The 24,655-nt window shown below is 47.1% G+C and overlaps 2 protein-coding genes across 6 annotated transcripts; one reads left to right on the forward strand and one right to left on the reverse strand.

The window, feature by feature from the left end:
- Positions 1 to 3,929: 3,929 nt before the first annotated feature.
- On the forward strand, positions 3,930 to 15,549 carry kdm2ba (lysine (K)-specific demethylase 2Ba). Of its 2 annotated transcripts, XM_056591802.1 has the most exons (10): positions 3,930 to 4,080; positions 6,928 to 7,152; positions 7,384 to 7,527; positions 8,733 to 8,819; positions 9,465 to 9,764; positions 9,864 to 10,684; positions 11,478 to 11,641; positions 12,054 to 12,215; positions 12,619 to 12,837; positions 13,197 to 15,547. In XM_056591802.1, exons 1-10 carry the CDS (start codon positions 4,027 to 4,029, stop codon positions 13,376 to 13,378), a joined length of 2,358 nt encoding a protein of 785 aa, XP_056447777.1. In that variant the 5' UTR covers positions 3,930 to 4,026; the 3' UTR covers positions 13,379 to 15,547. The 2 variants fall into 2 exon arrangements, with proteins under 2 accessions (XP_056447777.1, XP_056447776.1); XM_056591801.1 differs by having other exon boundaries at positions 9,474 to 10,684; positions 13,197 to 15,549.
- On the reverse strand, positions 14,622 to 24,050 carry rnf34a (ring finger protein 34a). Of its 4 annotated transcripts, none has more exons than XM_056591804.1 (8): positions 23,885 to 24,050; positions 22,940 to 23,158; positions 21,179 to 21,613; positions 20,854 to 20,922; positions 20,080 to 20,281; positions 18,705 to 18,734; positions 17,891 to 17,938; positions 14,622 to 17,031 (listed from the first exon to the last, which is right to left on the reverse strand). In XM_056591804.1, the coding sequence occupies exons 1-8, from the start codon at positions 23,888 to 23,890 to the stop codon at positions 16,844 to 16,846; spliced, it is 1,197 nt and encodes a 398-aa protein (XP_056447779.1). In that variant the 5' UTR covers positions 23,891 to 24,050; the 3' UTR covers positions 14,622 to 16,843. The 4 variants fall into 4 exon arrangements, with proteins under 4 accessions (XP_056447779.1, XP_056447778.1, XP_056447781.1 ...); XM_056591803.1 differs by having other exon boundaries at positions 21,167 to 21,613; XM_056591806.1 differs by lacking the exon at positions 17,891 to 17,938 and having other exon boundaries at positions 14,623 to 17,031.
- Between the last annotated feature and the right edge of the window lie 605 nt (positions 24,051 to 24,655).

Genomic DNA, 24,655 nt, shown 5'->3' on the forward strand with positions numbered 1-24,655 from the left:
CAGACTTACAAGCCTTTGAAACTTTTTTTTTCAGGTTTGAATTATAGCAGGAAACTGACTCCATACCCCTACAGCTTCGGAGGAGATATTTTACAACACTGTCGTAAAAACTCGTTGATGACCCTTCCCCATCCACTTCTACTCTAGCCATGTGCATTTGTTTTCAAAGAAGCCGGGGGAATGCGTGGAGCGATGCCTGAGGTAGATGTTCATAAAGAGTAGACAAGGTTATACACTTTGAAAGGGTGATACAATAAACCCATCCTTTTTTATAGTCGACGGGGAGATGTTATATCCTAGATTAGAATTGTTTTATCTTTGGTTGTTGAACAGAACGGACAGTGTAAGAGTGTTGGCCAACATTTATGTATCTGCTTAAGTACGACACTAATGTACAGCATTAGAGGAAATGGATTCAGAGATGCTGTCGCTAGTCCCCGCAGGAGTTGTCAGATGCAGATGCTGTGTCTGGAAGATGAGGGACACATTTATGTTTATGTGTAAATGCTTGCAAATAAACATTCTAAATAAATATTGTATTTATATAGTTTATTTATTTATGCGTATTCATATGTTTTTTAAATCTTTCAATTTTTTTTTTAATAACAGATGTTTGCTCCACCTTTCTTTAATTTCTTCAATAATACACACTTTTTACATACTATTTATTTTGGATATTGAAATAAATGCAAGTGTCAGTTCTTCATGGTTTGTTTTTTGCCTTACGGCTATTGTGTAACATCTTGAGGGTTCTCTGGATTTCCTTGTGACACTTGTACCCGCAAAAGTTCGGATATGGGTGGTGGCTGTACCGGGGCAGGCAGTCCGAGCCGTCTTTCTTGGGGCATCAAGCCTCATAATAACAATGCTGTTTGCAGACTTGTAACTAAGAAAAAACTACAAAGCAATCTTTTTACAAACATGTTTACAAACGGGGAACTACTCAAAGGTATAACATGGCTCAAGCCAGGGATGGACTGGCCCAAAAATTTGGCCCGGGACTTTGGGATGGAGAGGCCTTTTATGAGACCGCGGGAATAGCGCACGTAGAATTTTGGCACGTGTAAAATAATAAAAACTAGTCCTTATCCGTGGATATGTGCATTGCAACGGCATGTCAATGTTGGGATGTGCATGTGTTTAGAATATTGTGAAGATCACTGGGAAATATTTTATAAGCAATCTTGTCCATGTACAAAATATTAGAAATTGCATGTGCCTAGAAAGGAAAATCAAGGCTGAAAATTATCTAAATAGTGCAAGATACAATTATTTTAGTGGAAAAAAATTGTCATACACATACACAGGGTTTGGGAGATGGGGGAGGGCCGGGGTTTGTTGTGCGTTGCTGTGGTTACTGGTGTTGCAGTGTTCCAATGGTTTATTAGCGGTGGTATCTAATAAATCGCTCTCTAATCAATACTTCATTCACTGCCTCTTCCGTGGGCATTACAATATTATGAATTGTTCTCCGACGTCTCAGGTACTTCCATAATTAGTTCAAGTCATTTTTATATTGCCAAACATGCTCGCTAGTGCACCTGTCATAGCTATACTGCTGTGTCCTGTTCCCGCCGAACCATTGGTCTCGCTGACGGGGGCGTCGCCGTCAACCTTGGCTTTTCCACGGAAAAGGTCGGTTAATTTAGCACATTTGGCTACGTCTTGCTCCAACATTTTTTTCCTTTTCAACCTCAACTTCTGAGCGCCACCCAATTATTTTGCCTCTTCACCACCTTTTTTCCTTTTTGACATTTTCGTATTTCTGTGTAACTTCAGTGAGATCAACGAGAAGTACCGGGTAAGTGACCCGGCCGTGTGTCAGGCTGAGCCAATCAGAAATGACAGACCGCGGAGCAGTCCAAGTTGGGAGGGGCCGTTCGGCTGCTCTGCTGCTTTGGCCGCTCGCTTTGCCCCCATACACTGTGGGGGTGCTCCCCCCTCTAAATTGACAGTAATACATCGGCCCCGTTTCACCGTCAGGCAAGAGCTCTGTTTCGCGCTGTAAGTAAGAATATCCGGCAGCAGGCCACCCCAAATCACGGCTTACTTAACTTTTTCATTTTTTTTTACATCTTTTACAACAAAAATATATGTATACATTTATAATAAAAAAACTTAAAAAAACAAACTAAAAGAATTACGGCCGGCCGGCTCGGCCTGAAATCGTCCGGCCGTTCGGGAAAATCTCCCGAACCTCCCGATGGCCAGTCCGCCCCTGGCTCAAGCTATAATGTAGGTTTACGTATCGTAACAGTTCTCTTACCGACGAACATGTGCTAACTAGCAGCTCTCGTGCAGGGTACTGCATTATATGGCCAGCCGGACATATCACATGATATAGGCTATACATTCTTAGAAAAATCTGAGGCATCCGAATAGCGATCTAATGCCGCTTTTCCACCGCACATGTAGCTCGACTCGACACGACACGACTCGACACGACTCGACACGGTAGCAGCGCGGGTGCTTTTCCACCGCAAATAGTACCTCCGGGACGTGGGCGGGGTCGTCTGCGCGAAAGGGCTGTGACGTATTTTTGTACGCGACGCAAACAACACCTACGTAACCTACACATGGACAGAACCAACATAACAACAATGGAGAACATCGATGCGATGGTATTCGTGTTCGTATTATTAGCTGGCATGTTGAAGAAGTGGAATATGTTGGCTGCGGCGCTGCTATGGCTGTTACCAGCATGGTTGCCATGTCGCTCTCGTGACTTCGTCACACTCTCTGGCCAATCAGTGGCCGGCCGTCTGCCGACGTCACCTTTTAGCATCGGCTCAGCCGCTTGGAACCTAGAGCGAGGCGGTACTAGAAAAAGCAGCCACTTGAGGTACTAGATCGCGGTGGAAACGCAAAAAAGGCGAGCTGAGTCGAGTCGAGTCGAGTCGTGTCGAGCTGGTACCATGCAGTGGAAAAGCGGCATAAATAAACAAGAACCTGGAATCCTGGAATGTCGGTCAGTCTCCCTTTTCTCTCTCCGACATTGGGTTTCTCTGTCTCTTTTTAGTCGGCTGATCCATGATGAATGTAACAATCCCTTCGCTACTTGTGTTTATATCGAGCCGGTTCTGTGTTTGTGGGTCTGTAGTGCCGTAAAGCAATTCGGTGCTTCGCGAGACCCGAGACTCCTGCGAGAGTGGGCGGCGGGTCGTCGGCAGAAACTACCATATTCCCTTTTTCCGCCAAGATGCGCTAGAGGGAGTCGAAACAGTGACCAATCGACCCATAAAGTGTTATACAACCATCACAATGACTCTTAACCTGTTATGTTAATGTAAATTAAGCCAAAAAAGTTGCACAGTTCCCCTTTAAAGAAGCGACTAATACCAAACGGAGCCGATCTTCATCGAGAAGAGAGCAATCAATCCCAGAGCACTAAAACTCTGCGAGCAGCGGGGCGCTCTGCTATCAAACAGAAACACGCTAACATTAAAGCACGTGCAATGCATTTAGCTCATTTATTTCCTCATAAACACTGAGAAAGCCCTGTGCAGATAGCATCCGTCGGTGACACCGACTTGTCCCGACCCCTCTTTCTTTAACCTTGCTGATAGCAGTACATGAGGCCACCTCCGGTCTGACATGTCGGCATCCATTGTGCGCCACCCTACGACCGAACGCCATCTGCCCCGCCGTCGATCCGGCCAATCCCGTCTCCCCTGAACTTGTCTGAGCATATTAATGAGGCTTTACCATCGGGCTTTTACTGCTTTGTATTGCGTGCTGCTCTGCAGCTGCTGGTTCCTGTGTGCAGAGTTGCCAGATTGGGCCGAAATTTCCGCCAATCTGGCAACACTGGCCCCCGCTCGCTGTAGCTAGTGTTGCCAGATTGGGCCAGATTTCCCTCCCAATCTGGCAACACTGACTGTGAGCGCGGGGCGGGGAGGGAGGGCGAGAGATAGCGAGAGGGACGGCGCGTCGGCGGAGAGAGAGAGATTGCAGAGCAGCAGAGCTTCGGAGGCTTCAGCCATGTTAGTTTTGTGTTGTGCGGGCCAGCGATGAGAAGGAGCCACCATGGCCTTTTCACTAAGCGGAGACGAGGAGGATTATGAGTCAGATGCCGAACAGGTCAGTACTCATGGATTATTTGTTGAACATGCCTGCTGCTGCTGCGGTATTGTCAATTTGTGTGTGTGTGTGTGTGTGTGTGTGTGTGTGTGTGTGTGTGTGTGTGTGTGTGTGTGTGTGTGTGTGTGTGTGTGTGTGTGTGTGTGTGTGTGTGTGTGTGTGTGTGTGTGTGTGTGTGTGTGAATAGCGATACCTTTTTTTGTAAATGATACACATTCTCTTCATTCGAATAAGCGCATCTTTCCTTATTTAGAGCAATTAAGATGCATTTGAATACCCGTTTCACAAGACTCATGTTTGAGGATAATAGCTTAATATCCGAATTATGTTTACATTGGTACACACCTGGAGATCACTAGATAATTTTCCTTCAGCCTTTGGTTGTAGCACGCAGTGACCCGTCTTAATATAGTCGTCTATGACGCGGCCTGACTGATGGCGACGTTATCGTTATGCACACGGATGCCATGACATGACTCTATATGAACCCCTTTGGCTTTTAGGAAAACATTCTCCTTCAGCCCGGGCCATAGCATCGATTTGAATGTTTACGTTGAAGCGCAGTAGTTGGGCCTGGGGAACCTTGTTGTGTTGTCTGCTTTCCCCCCCATATGCGCTCCACCAAGTCCCCACTGCGCCTTTAAGAGAGCTGCAGGCTTCAGTGTTGTGAAGCAGGAACTGAAGGGGGATGGGGAGCAGGAACAATGAGGTGGCTCTTACAGCACTTTGGCTGTTAGGTCAACAAAAAGCCCATAATGATCATCAGACCCGTGTTATCTTTTGAGGAAATGCATAATTTGTTTTCGCATTTAATAGATGGCATTGCAATGCAATGCAGTACCACTCCCCTGTTGTAACAAATCAACAGTGTGGAGGTACCGGTTTGTTAAACTTATGTAATATTTTCTGTTTGTGTGTGTGTGTCAGTCAGTCAAACAGGGAGCTATATGACTTTCCAGCGAAATTCAGACGGATGCTAACACGCATAACATAAGTAATGGACCGTGCTGTTGTATTTTTTAATAAGCGCTAGGCAAATAAATCTCAAAATTCCTTAAGTATTACTCACTCAAGTTACTGTAACTATAGGTCAGCTGATCTCTTGCCTCCGAGCAATATCTGTAATAATAGCCACTGACTGTTCTTCTGTTCTGGTTTTAAGTTGTGATGTTGATTTAGTGATTTAAGACACAAAGGTTTAAGGAAATAATCTACAACTTGAGTCTAAAATGAAAATGCCGGAGTGGATAGAGAAACCAAAGAGGCCTTTCACCGATATTGCTTAGCAGTTGTTTCCAAATAGACCTAATCTAAAAAGCCCCCTGGGCACAGATGTTTGGCGAGGGGTGCAAGATGTTGACACAGTCCAACTGGAAGGATGATGATGATGAATGTTATGAACACTTGTTATGTATTATACAAGGGGGGGCAGGTGTAGCTGTTCACCCTCATAATGTCTTCTGCTGATGTCTCCAAACCTTCGGCACAGTAAGAAAAATGTTAAATGGAAACTGCCCTCATGGTTCAGAATTCGAAAACATCTGCTGCTTCCTGCTCATTCGTATACTAGTACCCTCTGTCTTAGTTATTTATTTCACAATATAGTTCATAAAAATAGGAACATGACCCCATGACTCAACTTCTTGTATGTTTCAGATTTGAGTTTTAGTGGAATAGGGCACTCTGAGGAAGACGTCTCTCGAATGGAGTGGTGCTCCACCTTGACTCATTATGTTTGGTCACCTACAGCTCCTTGCTGTGCTGTTGTTTTGAACAAGCGTCTAATGGGAAACAAGTAGCCACTACCAGTGTAAATAAACATGCTTCTATGTTTTTCCTGGTCATCCCAAGGAGTTTCCATCTCGTCTATTTATCAAGATATGTCATCACACTTGTTTCTATAGTCTTGCAAACAAAGCTGCCGGGCTTGGACAATGTGATTCATCACGTTGATTTTGTGTACCAAAGTCAATCTGAGCAAAAGTGCAGGAAACAGAAATTAAGTAAGAAAAAGCATAATAAAATGTATACACCCAAATAAGAGGCTCCTTTGTGAGTGGCCCTGATTTCAGGACTGGATGTTCCCTCTCTTTTGGTACTTTGATGTAAACAAATCGGCCTGGATTTGAATTTAGCCTGGAATGTTCTCATGCTAAGGTCGTATTAATTATTTACTTATTTTTTTCTAAATACACTGCGTGTCAAATAAGGATTTTCATAGTGGACAACGGGCACGACGTGTTTGTAAATGTGTTTTTAACCACAATGTGGGTGATTTATCATTATGAACGGTGGGAAGACTGGGTTGTTTCATTATCTTAAAATAACTAACTGCATTCATCTTTGCCATGGCAACAAATGCCCCTGCTTTGCATTCCCTGCCAGAGACCAGCAGCAACTAAAATGATCCCAGTCCAACATAAGGCCTGGTGAGACCGAGACAGCCTGGTATATTTTTCTTTTTGGTTAATATGGCCCATATCGGCTGCGTCGCACCTCTGGATTACCACTAGTGAGGCAATGCGTTGCCAGGGAAATGATTCTTCCTGCAGCGGGAATCCCAGAACCGATGGGGCGTGCCTAGTCCTGTCTCCGTGTTCTTCCATGGGAAATGGGAAGTTGGAGAATGTGTCATGTAGGGAGTGTTTAGATCCTCGCCTGGGGGGGGTAAAGGACGATCAGTTTGTGGTCGGGGTCATTTGAGGGGAACGTTGCCTGGTTTGGGGGTCTGATTAGGAAAGAAACTGAGAAATAGACCTTGTGTCTTACTACATTTTTCCCTTGTGCTCGGAGCCATACTGAAACATCCCTCTCTCTGTCTCTGCTTCTCTTGTCTTGTGTGCGTAGCAACGGGCGGCCAATCGCCCGAAGCCCAAGGTGGGAACGTCGGCGGCCATCAAGCTGCCGTCCAACCGCAACTCTTCGGGAGCGCGGCGCCGGCGGACGCGATGCAGGAAGTGCGAGGCGTGCCTGCGTACAGAGTGTGGCGAGTGCCACTTCTGCAAGGACATGAAGAAGTTCGGGGGGCCGGGGCGCATGAAGCAGTCGTGCATAATGCGTCAGTGCATCGCGGTGAGTCCCGACCGGCGGTCAAAGACGAGCACTTAACAGAGATGGGGACAATGCCCGCTCTACGAGAGCACTTCATTGATTATTGAAGTAGGTTATGTGGAGTTATACTTTGTTTGTCTTCTAGGGGGGGAGGTGGGCTGGACACCCGTGGTTCATTGAGACCGCTCATCATTCACACCTCAAGGATTCAATAAACAACGTGTGTGTATGTGTGTGCATGTGTCCCATCAGCCGGTGCTGCCCCACACGGCGGTGTGTGTGGTGTGCAAAGAGGCGGGGAAGGAGGACACACTGGAGGAAGAGGAGGACAAGTTCAACTTCATGCTAATGGAGTGCTCCATCTGCAACGAGATCGTCCACCCCAACTGTCTCAAGGTGAGGACGGGAGGGGCGTGTCTGGGAGTGTAGTCTGTCTTTGACTCTCACCCAGAAAACCGATGAGTCACAGCACGGGCATTCCACACTCTCTCCTGGCACACATGTTTGTGTGTGTATGTGTTACAGTAACACAAAAGGCATCCCGGAAGTTGACCCTATGCTTTGTTCAGGCTGACTCACGGGACTGACTCAGAGGCCTTAGACCGCGTAGTCATAATGAACACAGCAGTTACTCACTATACTTACTATACATTATTTTGATTGACTGTTTTATCCCCCATAGGCATCCATTGCGAGGATATGTGTCATCTTTTGACACGTGTCTTGTGTCAATCACAGGAATTATTTTAGATCAGGCCAGGCTTAAAGGTCCCATGGCATGCTACTTTATGGATGCTTTAATATAGATATTAGTGGGCTCCTAACACAGTATTTGAAGACGTTCCCCAAATTCAGCCGTGCTGCAGAGTAAGCGCGACTACAAGCAAGTCACATAGTGACGATTCCCCAAATACCAGATTGTGGAAATACCAGAGACGTCAAAGAACCGACGTGTTATGCGCCATAACACCAACAGCAGAACGGTTATCCAAATAACAAAGAAGTGTACAACACTCGCGTTACAGTGTGTGTAATCACACACACACACACACACACATGTGGCGCTCGCACGGTCGTGTCTCATTGGCAGGCCAAATTCACTGGGCTGGCAATGCAGAGAAGGGGGAGGATGCATCTCCCCTTATGACGACATACAGGGAAAACTCCAAAACGCCGCATCTGAACTTCATTTTTTCAATGGTGGAGCAAAATGCCTAGTGCTCGTTTTACACCCAACAACATTTCTAGCTACTGGGGGAGGCTAGGGGGACTATTAATGTTAGAAAACCTCAGGAAGTGAAATTTTCATGCCACGGGATATTTAACCAGTTTGATTTGAACAAAGAGCAGTAGAGCACGGCAGTACCCAACACATTTGTTCATCTTAATTCTTCTTAATAAGGCTCTCTGCTACCTCCCTCCCTACGTTTACCTACACTGAGAAGGGGTGCATTTCTCCCACCCGGGATTGACGGGCAAAATAGATTCCTCAGATAAATTAGGCCCTCATTGGTCAGAACTCATCCGGGAGCGATGGAAACGGGCTCATCCAGAGCAGGCGCAGTGTAGTTGATGATCTTTCCTGCTGTTTATTCCCCCAGGTGAGCGACGCTACGGGTGTGGTGAATGATGAACTGCCCAACTGTTGGGAATGCCCCAAGTGCAACCATGCAGGGAAAACAGGAAAAGTAAGTACCAACATAAAGGTGTTTTGGTCAGGGTTCTGTTTTCACTCTTTAGCCTTTCAGTCGGATCAGGAAAGAGTCCACTCCGCTTCTGGCAGTATGATATTACCGATGCAAAGGTGGAGGACTCCAGGCTACGTGTTTTGAATGAACTATTAGTCAAAATCAAACATCCAGGACAGCATCCTCTCCAGTTACTAAGATCCGGCCTAGTGCATGCGCTTCTGATTGGCTGGTGATGTGAGTGACAGCCCCTTGCTGTAAACTGAGGTGTTTATCAATACCTTCTGGTCTAGCAGCAACTCTGTGTTGGTGTGGCCTCGAAGGAGTGTTAGTTTAGCGTTCGGTTGGGCCTAAGCATGTGTTAAATGCTGGTTTTACTTATCCACCACTGAGGTGGTCGCGTCTCGACTGGTAAGGCATGGGGTTATCCCTGCCAGGGTCTGCAGGTTCGATTCCCACTGGGCCCACTCTCTGCCAAGATGTGTATGCCCTCATGGTGTTGTGTGACGCTTTTGACAGAATCCAGCAGATTGCTTGTTTGTTGATGTAGGTTCCACTCCCCACGTAGCCCTCAGCGCCGGTGGCTCTGCCGGTTCGCGATAGGCTGAAGGTATAAAGTTGTCTCTCTCCGTTTCCCCCCCTCTGGTATGTAAGCAAAAAAGAGGCCCAGGATTCAAGTATGCCTCCAACCTCCCGGGCTCTCTGCTGCGGGAACAGAGGCCCCAGAAGGAGGAGGGGGGCGAGGTCCTGGTGGCCCAGGCCCCCAAGAAGCGCCCCGACCGGGAGGAGACGCCCAGGTACCGGCCGGAGGAGGTCCTGCACCACCGGCAGCCCCCCATGCTGTCCCCCAGTGGCCTGAGCCGACCCCGCTTCGAGGAGAAGCTGAGGAAGAAGAGGAAGCTCTTTGACGAGGACGAGTACGAGGACCTGGGCGTCAACAAGAAGGTAGGTCTGGTGTTTCCACGTCAAAAAGCCGGTGACTTTAAGACGCTTCCGGAGGTTGTTGCGTTGGTAACGTTGTCCCTTTGTTTCTCCTCCCCACAGGAAAGGTCGGACGAGCCCTTTTTCCCCAAACTCCTGCATCAGATCAAAAGGGAAGAGGAGGACCAGGAGGAGGAGGAGGAAGACTACGACGAAGAAGACAAGGAGCCCCACTACCGCTCGGCGGTGGCGGAGAGACGCGGGCGCCCCGGGGACGAGGCGGACGACAAGGAGCACAAGGCGGACCTGCTGCCCCCGCCCGTCAAGACGCCGGTGGCCGACAGCGATCAGTCGCTCTGCAGCTCCCCGCAGGCGGGCCCCAGCAGCGAGGGGGGCAGCGAGACGCCTGAGAAGGGCCCGCGGCCCAAAGTGCGGCGCAAGCGGCGGCTGCCCAACAAGGAGCTGAGCCGGGAGCTGAGCAAGGCCCTGAACCAGGAGATCCAGAAGACGGAGGACTGCCTGGCCAACGAGAACCGCCAGCCCTTCAAGACGGAGCCCGAGAGCGAGAACGAGGAGCCCAAGAAGCCCTTCCGCCACCACGGCGGCGACCTGGGGGACCAGCGGGCCCACCTCCGCGCCAAGGAGATGAACGGCGGCACGCCCTGGGAGCTGCGCCACTTCTACCCCAGCCCCATCACGCCGCTGGGCTTCAACCGCAGCACGCCCACCACCCGCCCGCTGCCGCCACACTCACCGCCCAAGTGCGTGCAGATGGAGCGCCACGTGATCCGGCCGCCCCCCATCAGCCCCCCGCCAGACCGGCTGCCCACCAGGGAGGGCCGGACCCACGTGCTGCAGCGGGAGCTGTGGATGAGGGTGTTTGGTTTCCTCTCGCACAAGGAGCTGTGCGCCTGCATGCGGGTCTGCAAGACGTGGAACAGATGGTGAGCACGCCGCGGCGCTCGAATCTTGTGGGGATGGTATGTCAGTGGGAGGGGGGGGGGGATCTCCTGTGCGGACCCTTTGGAATTACGTTTGGTAGAGTCTTGTGTTGCGCTGGCGCCCCTTTGTTGTTGTTGTTGTGGTTGTTGTGGTTGTTGTTGTTATAACGGTTGTTATAATGGGTGATGTTGTGCCACCGGGCCCGAGTGTGATCAGCCATTACAAACTGTTGGAAAACCTCCCTTTTGCTGTGTTGTAGTGACATCACAAGTGGGAGTGACCCCCTAGATGTGTGCTGGATAGACCAGTCCACCAGCATACCCAGTGGACTGTATGTAGCTGATATTGTGATTGTCTATGTGGACGCTCCCACTTGTAATATCAGTAAAGCACAGGAGGTGGTCAGTTTCCAAACGGCTTGTAATAGCTAATCACGCTCACACTTGATGCCATGATCTTTTTTTATTACGCCTTTCAGGGTCGGTCATGACTTGCAGTTGACGCAACAGTGGTGAATTGATTCCTTGCGTTACACAGAAACCAGGAGAAGAATGTGATATAAATAGTAAATGAGGTGTGGATGTCAAGTGGTTGGACCTGTTGTGTAGCAGTAGTAGTAAACCTTTCAGAGGTCTTCTTAATGACAAATGGTATTTCTGTTCATAAAACATTCAATACCCTAATACAACCTGGTGTGTTGACCTCGTATGGCTGAACCTCTCGAGTGGCATACCGTGAGGTGCCTGCCCGTCAGTTGTCCCATTATTGGGTCTGACCTGTCCGTCCGTCTGTCAGGTGCTGCGACAAGCGGCTGTGGACCACCATGGACCTGAACCGCTGCACGTCCATCACCCCGCTGATGCTGAGCGGGGTGATCCGCCGGCAGCCCGCCTCGCTCGACCTCAGCTGGACCAACATCTCTAAGAAGCAGCTCAGCTGGCTCATCAACCGGCTGCCAGGTGTGTGTGTGTGTGTGTGTGTGTGTGTGTGTGTGTGTGTGTGTGTGTGTGTGTGTGTGTGTGTGTGTGTGTGTGTGTGTGTGTGTGTGTGTGTGTGTGTGTGTGTGTGTGTGTGTGTGTGTGTGTGAGAGACTAGGGAACATGTATGTTATCAGGTAGATCCTGGTGGATTTCTTAACATTAATGGTTACCATTATTATGGTTTATTTAATATGTGACATGACTTCTTTATTAGGATTATTATAACTAGTACTATTGTCGTTATTATAACAAACGCGCCCTCCTGTGCCTTCAATACTAGTCGTGTCAGGAATGTAAAGCTAACACAATCCATTCACAAGACAAGAAGACGTTTCCTGTGCAAAAGGACCTGTTTTGACTCCTGTGTGCGTGTGTGTGGGGGGGGGTTCAGGCCTGCGCGTGCTGAAGCTCTGTGGGTGCTCCTGGGTGGCGGTGTCCGCCCTCTGCACCTCCAACTGCCCGCTGCTCCGCATGCTTGACGTCCAATGGGTGGAGGGCCTGAAGGACGCCCAGATGAGGGACCTGCTGTCCCCCCCCACGGACAACCGACCAGGTAGCCCATCACCGTGTGTGTGTGTGTGTGTGTGTGTGTGTGTGTGTGTGTGTGTGTGTGTGTGTGTGTGTGTGTGTGTGTGTGTGTGTGTGTGTGTGTGTGTGTGTGTGTGTGTGTGTGTGTGTGTGTGTGTGTGTGTGTGAGATGGGGAAACAACTGTTCAGCATGTGTGTTGACCAGTCCATGTTGGAAGAGGTTCCTGCTGGAACTCACTCAAGCTAAGCTGCTTCTGGACCCACTAATCTCTGGATGGGCTCCAAACGCAGGTTGCATTGGACACAGAGGCAGTCAGCACAGAGGTTCTCAGTTTAGAACTACAGAGAAGCCTTTGGGCTCAGAGGAGGGAGCCCTCACACTGAGACCTACTCACACTCTCCCCCATCCTGCCCCTCCGTCCCGTCAGGCCAGCTGGACAACCGCTGCAAGCTGCGCAACGTAGTGGAGCTGCGGCTGGCGGGCCTGGACATCACGGACAGCTCGCTGCGCCTCATCAGCCGCCAGATGCCCCAGCTGGCGCGCCTGGACCTTAGCTACTGCAACCACGTCAACGACCAGTCGGTCAACCTGCTGACCGCCGCTGGCACCACCACCCGGGACTCGCTCACCGAGATCAACCTGTCAGGTGAGCCAGGCCGAATGAGGGGGACGGGGGGGATCTGTGGGAGGATGGGGTACCTGTTCACCCTGAAGAGGCTATACACTGTCGAATGACCCATCCTCTGATTTCCCTGTCTCATGTCCTTCTGACCTTGATGCCCTTTAGGCCCTCGAACCCCGCGCAGCCATTTGTGTATTTGCAAATTAAGTTTGAGCATTTAACGAGAAGGTGACTTTGGTTACAGTATGTAAATGTCAGGAAAATAGCTTCTCCAATTTAGGAGCTGGTATTGTGTGATATAATAGGGCACAATAAAACCACACTTGCACTTTGATTTATGGTTGAAACGTTGTGCCTCATCCTAACCGATCTGTGCTCCCCAGTGTGTAACCGGGTGACGGACCACTCGCTCACCTTCTTCAAGCGCTGCGGCAGCATCTGCCAGATCGACCTGCGCTACTGCAAGCAGGTGAGCAGCATGGCCTGCGAGCGCTTCATCGCAGAGATGTCTGTGAGCGTGCCCTTCGGTCTGAAGGAGGAGAGACTGCTGCAGAAGATCAGCTAGTTCTCCCCGGATTGCCAACGTGGACACAGACACTGTATTTGCACTAAGTGGAAGAAAACGAGTTTGGGATTACTCTCTATCATATCCTGTTTTGCTGAGATGTGACGCCGATTGAACTCCTCAAGCGTGTTCAATTCTGGGGGCTTCAATCTGTGACGGACTCCTTTTGCGCTGGACAGACACAGGTTGGGGTAGGAGGGTTGGAAGATGCATGTTTTTGTGTTTTTAGGGGGAACCCCGTTCTTTTTTATTTGCTTGTAATTGAGAGTCTGGCGGCATTTGTTTTTTGTTTCTTTACATTTTGGAAATTATTTTTATACAAGTTGTCTTATGAGTTTAGCCTGTCTTTCTGAAACTTTTTCCTCTCCCGAATATATTATAAAGCATGTATTTGAGCTAAATATTGTCCCTTTATTTTTCACTTAGCCTTGAAAACAACTATGTCTCTTATGTTTCTGAAATTAGTGTTTCTGAAATTGTGTTTCAGAAATTATGATTGTCAGGACAGGCAAAACACATGTACAGTAATGGATATCTGAATAATTTATCACAAATACTTATTGAATATCCAGAATGTATTTCCATAAATATACTTAAAGAAAAACTAGAATATATGTCCATTACTGAGAGGAATTGTCTTCTCTAATGACTGTGTTGGGGGGTCAGATCTGCCTGTATCTTCAACTTTAACTTATTGATTTGTATTCTGTATTTATTGTTTTGTTCAGTGTGTCATATTTGATACATGTTTCACACAGAATTGGCTAACATATCTGCAAATACTTGTATTCTAGTTTGAGCCTATATTTAGATACCAGATGTGGGGTGTCTACTATAAAGGAAAGTACTGTTGAAAGTACGCTCTGTGCCCTTTATAAGACAGTTAGGCCTTGATTGACTAAACACTCCTGTTGGCCAGGGTCACTATTTTCAGTGAAACCACATCCATGTGATGCTACCATACAGATAAAACAAAAAAACACACGTCAAAAGCACTTTAAGTGCAACAGGTTTTCATCGGTTTGCTTTTTTATACATTTTGTACTAGTTTTTTATATTTTGGCCTTTTGTGGGGATTTGTATTGTGCTCAAATAACTCCAGTTACCCCACGTGAATGTGCTTACCTTGTTTATATTTGTAAATCCAAAACATCCCTGTTCTGATATTTCATTAAAATATGTCACTTGTACCAGTGTTGAATACTTAATTCAGATACGATCAGTAATGTATTCGCACTGGCCTTTCCCTTAAAAAAATGCAATGCAATAATGTTTATTAAAATCTTTAATTACCAAAATAAAAAGTTGTAACATTCCCAAATACAAATACCGGCTGTTGTACAGAGTCTGAAGGAAAGGGCGACATGCTCAGCCACTGTCACCGACCACATGACACGCCTTCAGACAGCACCATGGATTAGACTGAAGACTGCATTTAACAAGGAGGGGAGAAAACACGCCCATATTGGTTCACCTGGGGAGGTAGGTGTGTGTGCTAAATATTTTTAATCCTTTTCCCCACGTGGCAAACCCAACAGTGCCAAGTCTTGCTGGTTTTTCCAAGCGTAGGGAACATTTAGAGCGAGACTCTCAAACACAAAGTTAATCTGATATTACACATTTGAAATCAAATAGAAAAAATATATCTGTACATCTCAGTGATATGGTTTTGTATAACTGTACCGCAAGTCACTTTTTTCATGTATAGTTAGTACCACAGCTGCCAGTAAACTCAAAGCTATATATATATATATATTTATGTATATATTTTATACTTTTTACAATGTGTAATAAATGGACAGAAAAACAACAATGTTACCAATTCCCTTCACGGTGCATAAGACAAAACAAATGGAAGACTACTGAGAAAAATCTAATTGACCGTCGTTTTAAAACAGTAAAAGAAAGTGAATTAGCACTACGGTTGTATTGTATGGTTGGGGGATCAATGAGGGGCTGAAACGGTGGCCATAGGGCGACGGCATATTGCTCCATGTGATGTGTCTTCTGAGGGCAGTGACCTGGAGACAGGGCCACCGAGTGTGGCACACCATCACTCAAAAGACCTTTAGGCTTTCACTGTTATGCAGGGATCACTAAAAATGAAACCAAGCACATAAATAACGCATCCCTTTACCATTCCCTCATCAGAATATATCCCATATTGAACAAAAAGAAAATCTACAAATTTTGAATGCAAAACTCTGTTTTGCATTCTAGGTATTGATACACTAGGTATCGATATTTTAATTATTTAAACTACCAATGTATTGGTAATGTAAATAATTAGCTTTTCTGCAAACCCTGAAGGCTGGGGCGACTGCCATTGGTGCATCAAACTCTTAAGCATTGATGCCCCGGCTAAGGTCATTGGGTCATGGGTTGCGCTGGAATGATGGCATTGGTGAAACGAGCACAGAATGAGTACAAATCGGAAGGTGCTTTCCAGCATACCACTACCAACCAACCGTGGCCTGGACTGTCGGGACAAAAAGGGGTGATATTATGACACCAGGTGTGAGTGTGATTAGCCATTACAAGCCGTTTAAAATTATGCCCTTTTCTTTGTGTTAGTGACATCACAAGTGGGAGAGTCCACCTAGATGTATGCTGGGTAGATATCACCATCTGCTTAAGTCCACTGGGTAGGCTGGTAGACAGATCTATCCCGCATACATCTAGGTGGACACCACTTGAGATATAACTAAAATCACAGTAAAATACTGATTTTCAAACGGCTTGTAAGGGCTCATCCCACACCTGGTGGCATAACATAACCCCTTTAGGTATTTTTGGCACCTGGTTTAATTGCCCCTTCCAGGTCCTTTATATTGTTAGAAGCCTGCAGTGCAGGTCAGCAGGGTTTCAGCTGTGATTCACATTAAGGTGTGCAGTGCTCCGGTTGCAGCAGGAAGTAGAGGACTGATCCGGTGGCTGTGGCTCAGTGGCATAGTGAAGAGCGGCATTCAAACAGACTGAGCTGGGCTGAGAACCACACATTCTTCATTCAAGTGGTTGTTATTTGTAGGATTATGATTTTAAACGAAATAACACATTCAGGAGCAAGCACATTTTCAATAGCAAGTTATCAATAGGGTTAGTTGACTCATTAAGGAGCAGACTCTACATTACTTCTCTTTGTGGATTCCTTCAATCAAAGTCCTAATTCTGAAACCAACATCGACATTACATCAGCTAAATCAATTCCATTTCCACCAACAATTTTCCATTATATTGATTATTGTAAAAGTTATTATATATATATATATTCTCAAATACAGACAGATCTTCATCTTCGTCTCTCGACAGGGACCACAGACGCTCAGGGGACTCACTCACACGCAGGAAACCAAACGTAAACCCGGCGGTTCAATCAGGGGCTGGGATGCTCTTCCCAGGAGGCCCTGCGGCGATGGCCGTACCTCCGAGGTGAGGTGAGGAATGGCCCCGCTGTGAGGTGGAAGCTCAGGACTTGAAGACGTGCACGGCCCTAACCACGTACTGCCTGCAGATGGGACACTCGCTCATCCTCTTGCCGCACTTGGTGCACGTGACCATGTGACCGCACTCCAGCAACACGCAGTCGATCACGGCATCCATGCAGATACGGCACAGGTGGTCGTCTTGGCTGGACAGCCTGGCCTTGTCGACATCTGCAGGGGGGGGAGAGAGAACAAACAACAGATAGGAGTTGGTTGGACGATATAGAAAAGCCTGATGAAGAGCAATGTGAGGGAGGGTGTCATGAGGATGCTTTCATGGGGTGGCATGCCATCGCCATAGAGAGATAGAGCGAGCGGAGTTGTAGTTGGTATTTTCTCCGTGAAGCTTGTTCGCTCAGATGTGGATAGGTCAGCCTAACCAAAAGCCCCACTGCAGCAGAAAAAGGAATAGCATTTTCTTTGACATCCATTACAACCACTTATTGTTCTTTGACTGATCTGTAATGAGTGAAGTGAAGAAGCTTCATTGTTAGGATCTGCATGGTAATGTGATTCTAAAGGTCTTCTATTTTATCAATGACTACATGAACTTTGTTGTGAGCAGGGGGAGATATCATTCAGGGACTTCTCAACTTCTGATGCAAAAGGAAAGTCAAAATGTAGACAGCTTGACGAAACAAATGTATTGTTACCATCCCGTCTTTCTCTGATCCCTATTAGCACTGTGATCAGCATCACTTGTTGATGTTGTTGTTGTTGTTGTTTAGCACTTCCTCCAATATTGATTTAATGTTTAGCTTGTTCTCAGTTTGACCTCGGTCACTCGATAACAGCAGCTGCTAAACAACCAACAAGAGGTCAATGGCAAAAAGCGCCAACAATCATGGAAGGGCTTGACAGAGGAACAAAAGCTTCTGCTGGGACAGTGAATGAATGAAGGCCCTGTTCAGTGAGCGTGACGGCCAGGAGCGGTGATGGTCAGTGGAAGACGATGAGAGGGGGCCAATCACAGAGATGGACACACATGAAGACCAGCACGCAGTGAGCCTTTTGAGCCATAGTGCCTTACCTCCGAGGACACCATTGCAGATAGGAGGAGGGGGAGGCAACGCCACCACTAGTGGGTGGGACAGGTAAAGCAAGAGTCCAGGTTAGGTGGCGCTTTGGGATCAAGTGATCAACCAGTGTATAAAAGCGGTAGCATGTCTGTCATCCCTTCTCTGGTGTAGTCAGTATCAGTCATCCCTACACTGGTATACAGTGAGCATCAGTCAACCCTTCACTGGTGTAGTCAGTATCAGTCATCCCTACACTGGTGTAGTCAGTATCAGTCATCCCTAGTATGGTGTACACGGAGTATCAGTCAACCCTTCAGTGGTGTAGTCAGTATCAGCCATCCCTACACTGGTGTACAATGAGTATCAGACATCCCATCACTGGTGTACAGTTAAGGTCAGGGAAGGGTTAAGAGATCAAGCATAGTCTCTAGTGTTTAGGCTTTTTGACCCCCGCTGAGATTCTGGGATGGAACGACAATCCTGGACAGCCATTTTTACATGTGATCTTTCTTTTATTCTTAATTTCATTTGATTTAGCTTTTAATGCTCACTACTTTGCTGCACTTCCCCGTTTTGGATTAATAAAGTGCAATCTTACAATGCATCTTATATTGATGACAGCAGGAATTTAATATAGCTATAATATAAAGAGGCCATCATTATTGCAAAGGTTAAAATATATGGTTCTATTTGAATAGAAAAAGGAAATGAAGTTTCCAAAGGAAATTAGAATAAAATTGATATATAAATATAGGATTTACAGTGCATGCTCATTAGGATCTACCGAACACACACTAAATATGTAGAACACAAGCTGCTTCTTACCTGCAGTCACAGCAGCACTCAGGTTGTCCACTGAAGAAATAGAAGATGGCTGTTAGCATTGTTCAAAATTGTAACACCAATGGGATATTATTAAGATATTAATAAATATGACTTATCTTGGAATTTATATATGTGTAATTGCATCTTTACTAACTATGCTAATTAAATAATTACTGTTATCCAGGTAAGTATTGGAGTGCATATGATCAGTACAAAGCATGACATTTAAAAAAGGTACAATATGTAACAATTGTATTGTCCAAGATCCTAAAAGGGCCATGTTATGTCATCAAATATTGAGGAAACATGCTTTGTCTAAATATCGGCTTCTCTGACCACAATAGAACAGACAGTAAGTTCTCTTCTGAAATGTCACTTCCCTGTTGGGCCGTTGGTTTTGGTTTGCCACATGAGCTGGTTTGCAAACAAATACATCAGCTGATCAACTTACAGCGTAGGACTGGCTGTCGCTCGTCATTGTCCAAATACAATAACTGCGCTCTTCTCAAAATATGATGTTGCACTCGGCTCACCTTCAGACTTTATTCGTACAGAGTCTCAACCTGGCAACCCGAGTGAGACCACTCTTTCCAGTATTTAGATTTGTGAATTTAGAGAGCAGTTCCCATTTGAAATGCTCTGGGTCAATATTACAGGTTGTACCTTTGAAAAAATAGTATTTAAGAAAATATATTTTTTCACGGTCTCTTAAGTCAACAAAAAAACAAAACACTCGCACAACCAGGGCCGAACGATATAGGAAAAAAAATCGTATTGCGATATTGTCTTCTGCGATACGTATTGCGATTATGACAAAAAAATAAAATAAAATAACAAAAATTCTTATATTTTTCCTTCATGGTAAAATGATTGGGGTGATATTGTAGCGTTTTATAGTCGTTATACAGAGCGTTATGTTGCCGAATTAAGTGGGGATGTTTTTTGTCGTGTTGCCTTTTGTTGTGGCAACAATTACAATGCACTCTGGACAAAGTACAGTTTTTTGGTCAACGTCGTCTTTTCTGTAACCAAAATGGTTCATACAACTGACGTTTTTCAATTTGGAAATAATTATTTTTGCTTGCTCATTTTGAAGCTTTGCTCCATGACTAGCGGGGGCTTTCTAAGACGTCTTTGGTTGTCAGATCGTAAATGATCAACATGATCGGTGGTTCGCTGTGCATCCAGAGCCTGCATGTCACTCCCTAGCAACGAACTGTATGCAAGAACCTTTACATCCGATTAAAAGTCTTATATCAGACTGATAGAGTTTGATACGAAAACTTTATATATCGTGCAGCCCCACACATAACAATGCATCCAAAACATGGTAGCACAGCACTGAGCCACAGGATGGGAGGACGGCAGCACCCACTTGATCTCCGGTTCTCCTCCGTCTCCCGGTACAGACGGCTCACCCGCTCCACCAGCTCCCACTTCTCACAGCACCCAGAGTAGTTGACAAAGTTCCTGGCCAGGATCTCTTTCAGCTGCCGGACCGACAGGCTCTCGATGTCCCGTGCCCCTGAGAGGTCAGACAGCGAGGCCCGGGCCCGCCTCCGCGCCTGGGGGGTCACCTGGGAGGGGGAGGGGCCCACACACCAACACGTGAGTCCTATGGAAGGTCTCTGCAGAGGCGGCGAGGCGCTCACCACCTTCCGCAAAAGACTCAGGACTCACTTATATAGAGTTCACCTAGACTCTGCATAGCCTCCCCCTTACCCCCTCCAACCCCTTATGCACTTATTGTATGTTGTACGCCCTAGTACTTAATGTATGCACTTATTGTAGGTTGTACATCCTTGCATTTAAAAATAGTACTTAGCATTGAGTAGCATCTTATCCTAGCTATCTTTGTTGTAAACAGGGAAAGGGTTAACCTTGCAATTCGAAGTGCGTGGCACTTGGTTCTATGAACATCCTTACTGTACCAACAGCGATATATTGTCGTTTCTCTTTCTTCTGACAAATGTACTTATTGTAAATCGCTTTAGATGAAAGCATCTGCTAAATGCCCTTAATGTAAAACAATGGGGCTGCTCATCATGTTTCCCTGTTGAACACACTTTGTACTGAACATGGCACTCTTCTTGATTTACACTTCCTCAAGAAGGATCGTAAAAGTAGACTGATAAAATCAATGAATCACCTCATGAGTGGGGACACTTGGGGTAGGGTCCAAGTTGAGGAGGGAGACAGACGTGGCATCGCCGTTGCCCTGCACATACAACATACAAAAAACGCACCTTAAGATGAGTGTGCTGTATGCAATGCTGCACCACAATCCGAAACAAATGCAACAAAACGCTAATGGGTAGTATGTAAGGCTGCACAATAATCCGAAACAAACGCATCCCCCTGCGCTTTTAAGAACGGTAAAAAAACGGTATTTAAAAAGCTCCTCCCACTATCTAATGTTTCCTGCCTGCGACGAGGCAATGCTCCATAGTAGGGCTGCTCACCTGGCTGCTCACCTGGTTGCTGTCGGAGCTGTCCCCCCTGCCGAGCGGCCCCTCCCCGGGGGGGGCGGGGAGGGCCGCCGGCTCCGACACCGACGGGGCGACCGAGGCCGGCGGCGCAGGGGGCGAGCGAGGGCGGAGGCCGGCGGTGTGGGGGTGGTCCTCGTGGGGGGGCTCCGCGCGGTCCGCCTCGTGCTGGTGGACGTCCTCCCCCTCGGAGCGGCGGTGGCAGAGCACCAGGTCCACCAGGTCCTCCTTCTCGCGGCAGGTGTCCGTTGGGATGTCGCGCAGCAACAGGTACTGCCGCAGGTCCTTCACGCGCAGCCGCATGAGCCGCGGCCGCTGGAAGGCAGTGGCCCTCAGCAGGCTGCAGGTGGCGCACGCGCGCAGGCCCTCCTGGAGCAGTGAGCACAGCGAGCAGAAGCACTTCTTGCAGTCGCGGCAGACGTGCTGGTGTGCGTGATGATGGGGGAGACACAGTGAAGCATGAACTGATTGAGGTAGACAGTTCAGAAGGTGCACGACCGATGCAGATCATGCATGAACTTAACAGTGATCATGGAGCTAAAAACATGGCCATAGTCAATCTATGAGGCTTCCCCAAAAGTATTTGGGGAAGCACTTCTTGCAGTCGCACTCGCAACAGACCTGCTGGTGACGATATGAGGGGGGGGGGGGGGGGGGGGGGGGGGGGGGGGGGGGGGGGGGGGGGGGGGGGGGGGGGGGGGGGGGGGGGGGGGGGGGGGGGGGGGGGGGGGGGGGGAGGGGGGGGGGGGTGGGGGGGGGGGGGGAAGAGAGAGAGAGAGAGAGAGAGAGGAGAGGAGAGAGAAGAGAGAGAGGAGAGAGAGGAGAGAGAGAGAGGAGAGAGAGAGAGAGAGAGAGAGAGAGAGAGAGAGAGCCGATTGAGGTAAAGATAGTGTGCGGATTAAGTGCCGGTTTAGAAGTTACATGACTGATGCGTTTCATCTATGAACTTAACCGTTGTCACATAGCTAAGAACATGGCCATAGTCCATTTTTTGAGGACAAAACACGAGTATTTGGGGAAGCACTTCAGTCAGTGTCATCACAGTTACAGCCTTTTTTCAATCCTCCACATCTGCTCTTTCCTCCAAAGAGGTGGAGTCAGAGAGACAGATGTCTTCTAAGTGACAAACCTCAAAGGAACCTGCTCATGCTCTCTGAAATGAACAGATGCTCCCATAGCATGCAAGCTATATCATTGCATGCATGCATGCCATGGGAGCAGGATTGAGGTCCAGAGCTTGGAGTTGACACCTTGTAAGCTTCAGGCTTCAAGAAGAGCAGTTTCACTCCACCGACACTCACTATGACCAGAGTGGGGTGTTTCTGCATCAACTTATATTGGCCGGCCAGCATCACAAACAAGTATTCCATTTTATTTGAGGCTTCATGTTGTCCTCGCCAGTAAGGGACTGATGATGTAATAGTGCTTGTTACGAAAGCATCAGAGACCCCATAGAATAACATCAGTAACCGGAAAAGCCAAATAATACCACTGTCATTTCCAATAACATCATGTTCTCAAGAGAACTATGCTAATACTTTGAAACATGGGCTGCATCTTTACACATGCATAACATTCATTAGATCTATGGCTGGCTGGGTTAAGTGGAGGATTCTATATTTAAACTCTGAATGTGTCCTCATTAAGGTATTTTGACCAGAATTCTAGTGTACAACAAATGAAGTAAATGCTTTAACAATTAATATGATACGAAGTCCAACAGCCTTCAATGGTGTCCAGCCACCTTACCTTGCGTCTGAAGACAGAAAAGGTCTGGCCACAGGCTTTGCACACAAGACTTTGGGTCCCCGAGGCGGTCGGCGGATACGTAGAGTATCCCGCACTGGGTGCGAAGCGAAAGGGTCCGGCACCAGCTCCAAAGCCTGGCTGCTGGCCTCTCACTGCCCCCGTGCCCATGACCTCATTCAGCAGACCACAGCATGAAGCCCACATGGACGAGGCCCCAGCCTGACGAACACAAAACAAAAACCGTCATGTGTTTGGTGGGGCTTGTGTGTTCGAGTTCTTTCGTGCTCCACTCAAAGGCAGATTCTTGCGATCCAAAAACAGCAGCACTATCTGAAATATTAATAGGCCGATCTGTGGTGTCTTGAATGTAACAGGCACAAACGACTGTACGAAAATTGAATATTTATTGAAAAAGGGTTGACATTTTCCCATTGCAGAAGTAAAATACATGCAAAAAATATGTATGTAATATGTAATGTAAATTGAACAGCCCCTAGACACATCAAGGCCAATATAGTTTAAACAAATGCCTGTACGACGCACAGTCTGTCCAGCTCATGTGTATTATGTATGCGTTCACTAGCAATCATACAGTAAAAAAAAAACTATTAACAAGATTATCTCTGGTAAATGCAATACAAACATCCTCCATGATATCTGCATGTAGCTATGAAGAGTCTTGGCCAAACCAACAATAATAAATTAATGTATTTACATGATCACATACAACCATTTATGTCTATTAAGCGGTGTTTATCTACCTGTGTGTATCTAGTTATTGGGTATTCAAGAGTCAGTAATCCCACCGTCAGCTTAACCAGCCGACCTAACAACATTAGAGGAGCTGCGGGAGCTGACGGCTGCTAGCTAACAGGACAACACGTATCGGACTAGCGGGGGTTGAGCTCACACAGACGGAACATAATAATAAATACAGAAGCGGACCTTCATCGCAGCTCCAGTGTGTGGCCTGAGGGAGGGCAGACGGACGGTCCGGTCATTGCGACAAGTTGCACTTTCGAGCTAGCCAAGCCTTCTCCTTCTTCTCGGTCCACGGACCCATCGGGACGCGCAGGTCCACACTATGCTGGTGCGCAGTGTAGCCAGATTGGTCCAGATATCCCGCCCAGTCTGGCAACACTGGCTGCAGTGGGCTGCAACCACTGTGTCCAGAGTTGCCAGAAGGGACATCTGGCCCAATCTGGCAACACCGCCTCTGGTGCGGCTGACGATGACGTAGTGTTGTGAATCCACCAACGGCAACGCATTGCGGAAGAGATGCGCAGAGGAGGCCAGAGCAGAGCTGCGTTTTTCACGCGCAACCTTCATTTACCCACAACTATTACTTTTTACATATTGCCGAATCAATGAACATTCGTATCGTAAGAAGCTAAACGCCCGGCTAACACGTCATACGGAAGTCTCAAAATGTATTTTAATTGGAGATAGGGTTGTTTTAACACCACCTCTCGGGTGCTCTCAAATATGCTCAGCTCATCAAGTGTTTTCCATTATAATCACATTCATTATAATAACATATTTTAGGACAATTACTGAATATATTAAAGTGGAGAGGGGAAGGGAACAAGATGGATCATCAAATATACAATATATGTTCACATCAAACATACGTAGATATATAAAAATATAGATATACATACAGATATATTTATATATTAGCTTATCAAAGATTTTGATTGTATATTTATTGCGTGT

This window comes from Gadus chalcogrammus, chromosome 6 (genome assembly GCF_026213295.1).
Source record: "Gadus chalcogrammus isolate NIFS_2021 chromosome 6, NIFS_Gcha_1.0, whole genome shotgun sequence".
Classification (NCBI taxonomy): Eukaryota; Metazoa; Chordata; class Actinopteri; order Gadiformes; family Gadidae; genus Gadus; species Gadus chalcogrammus.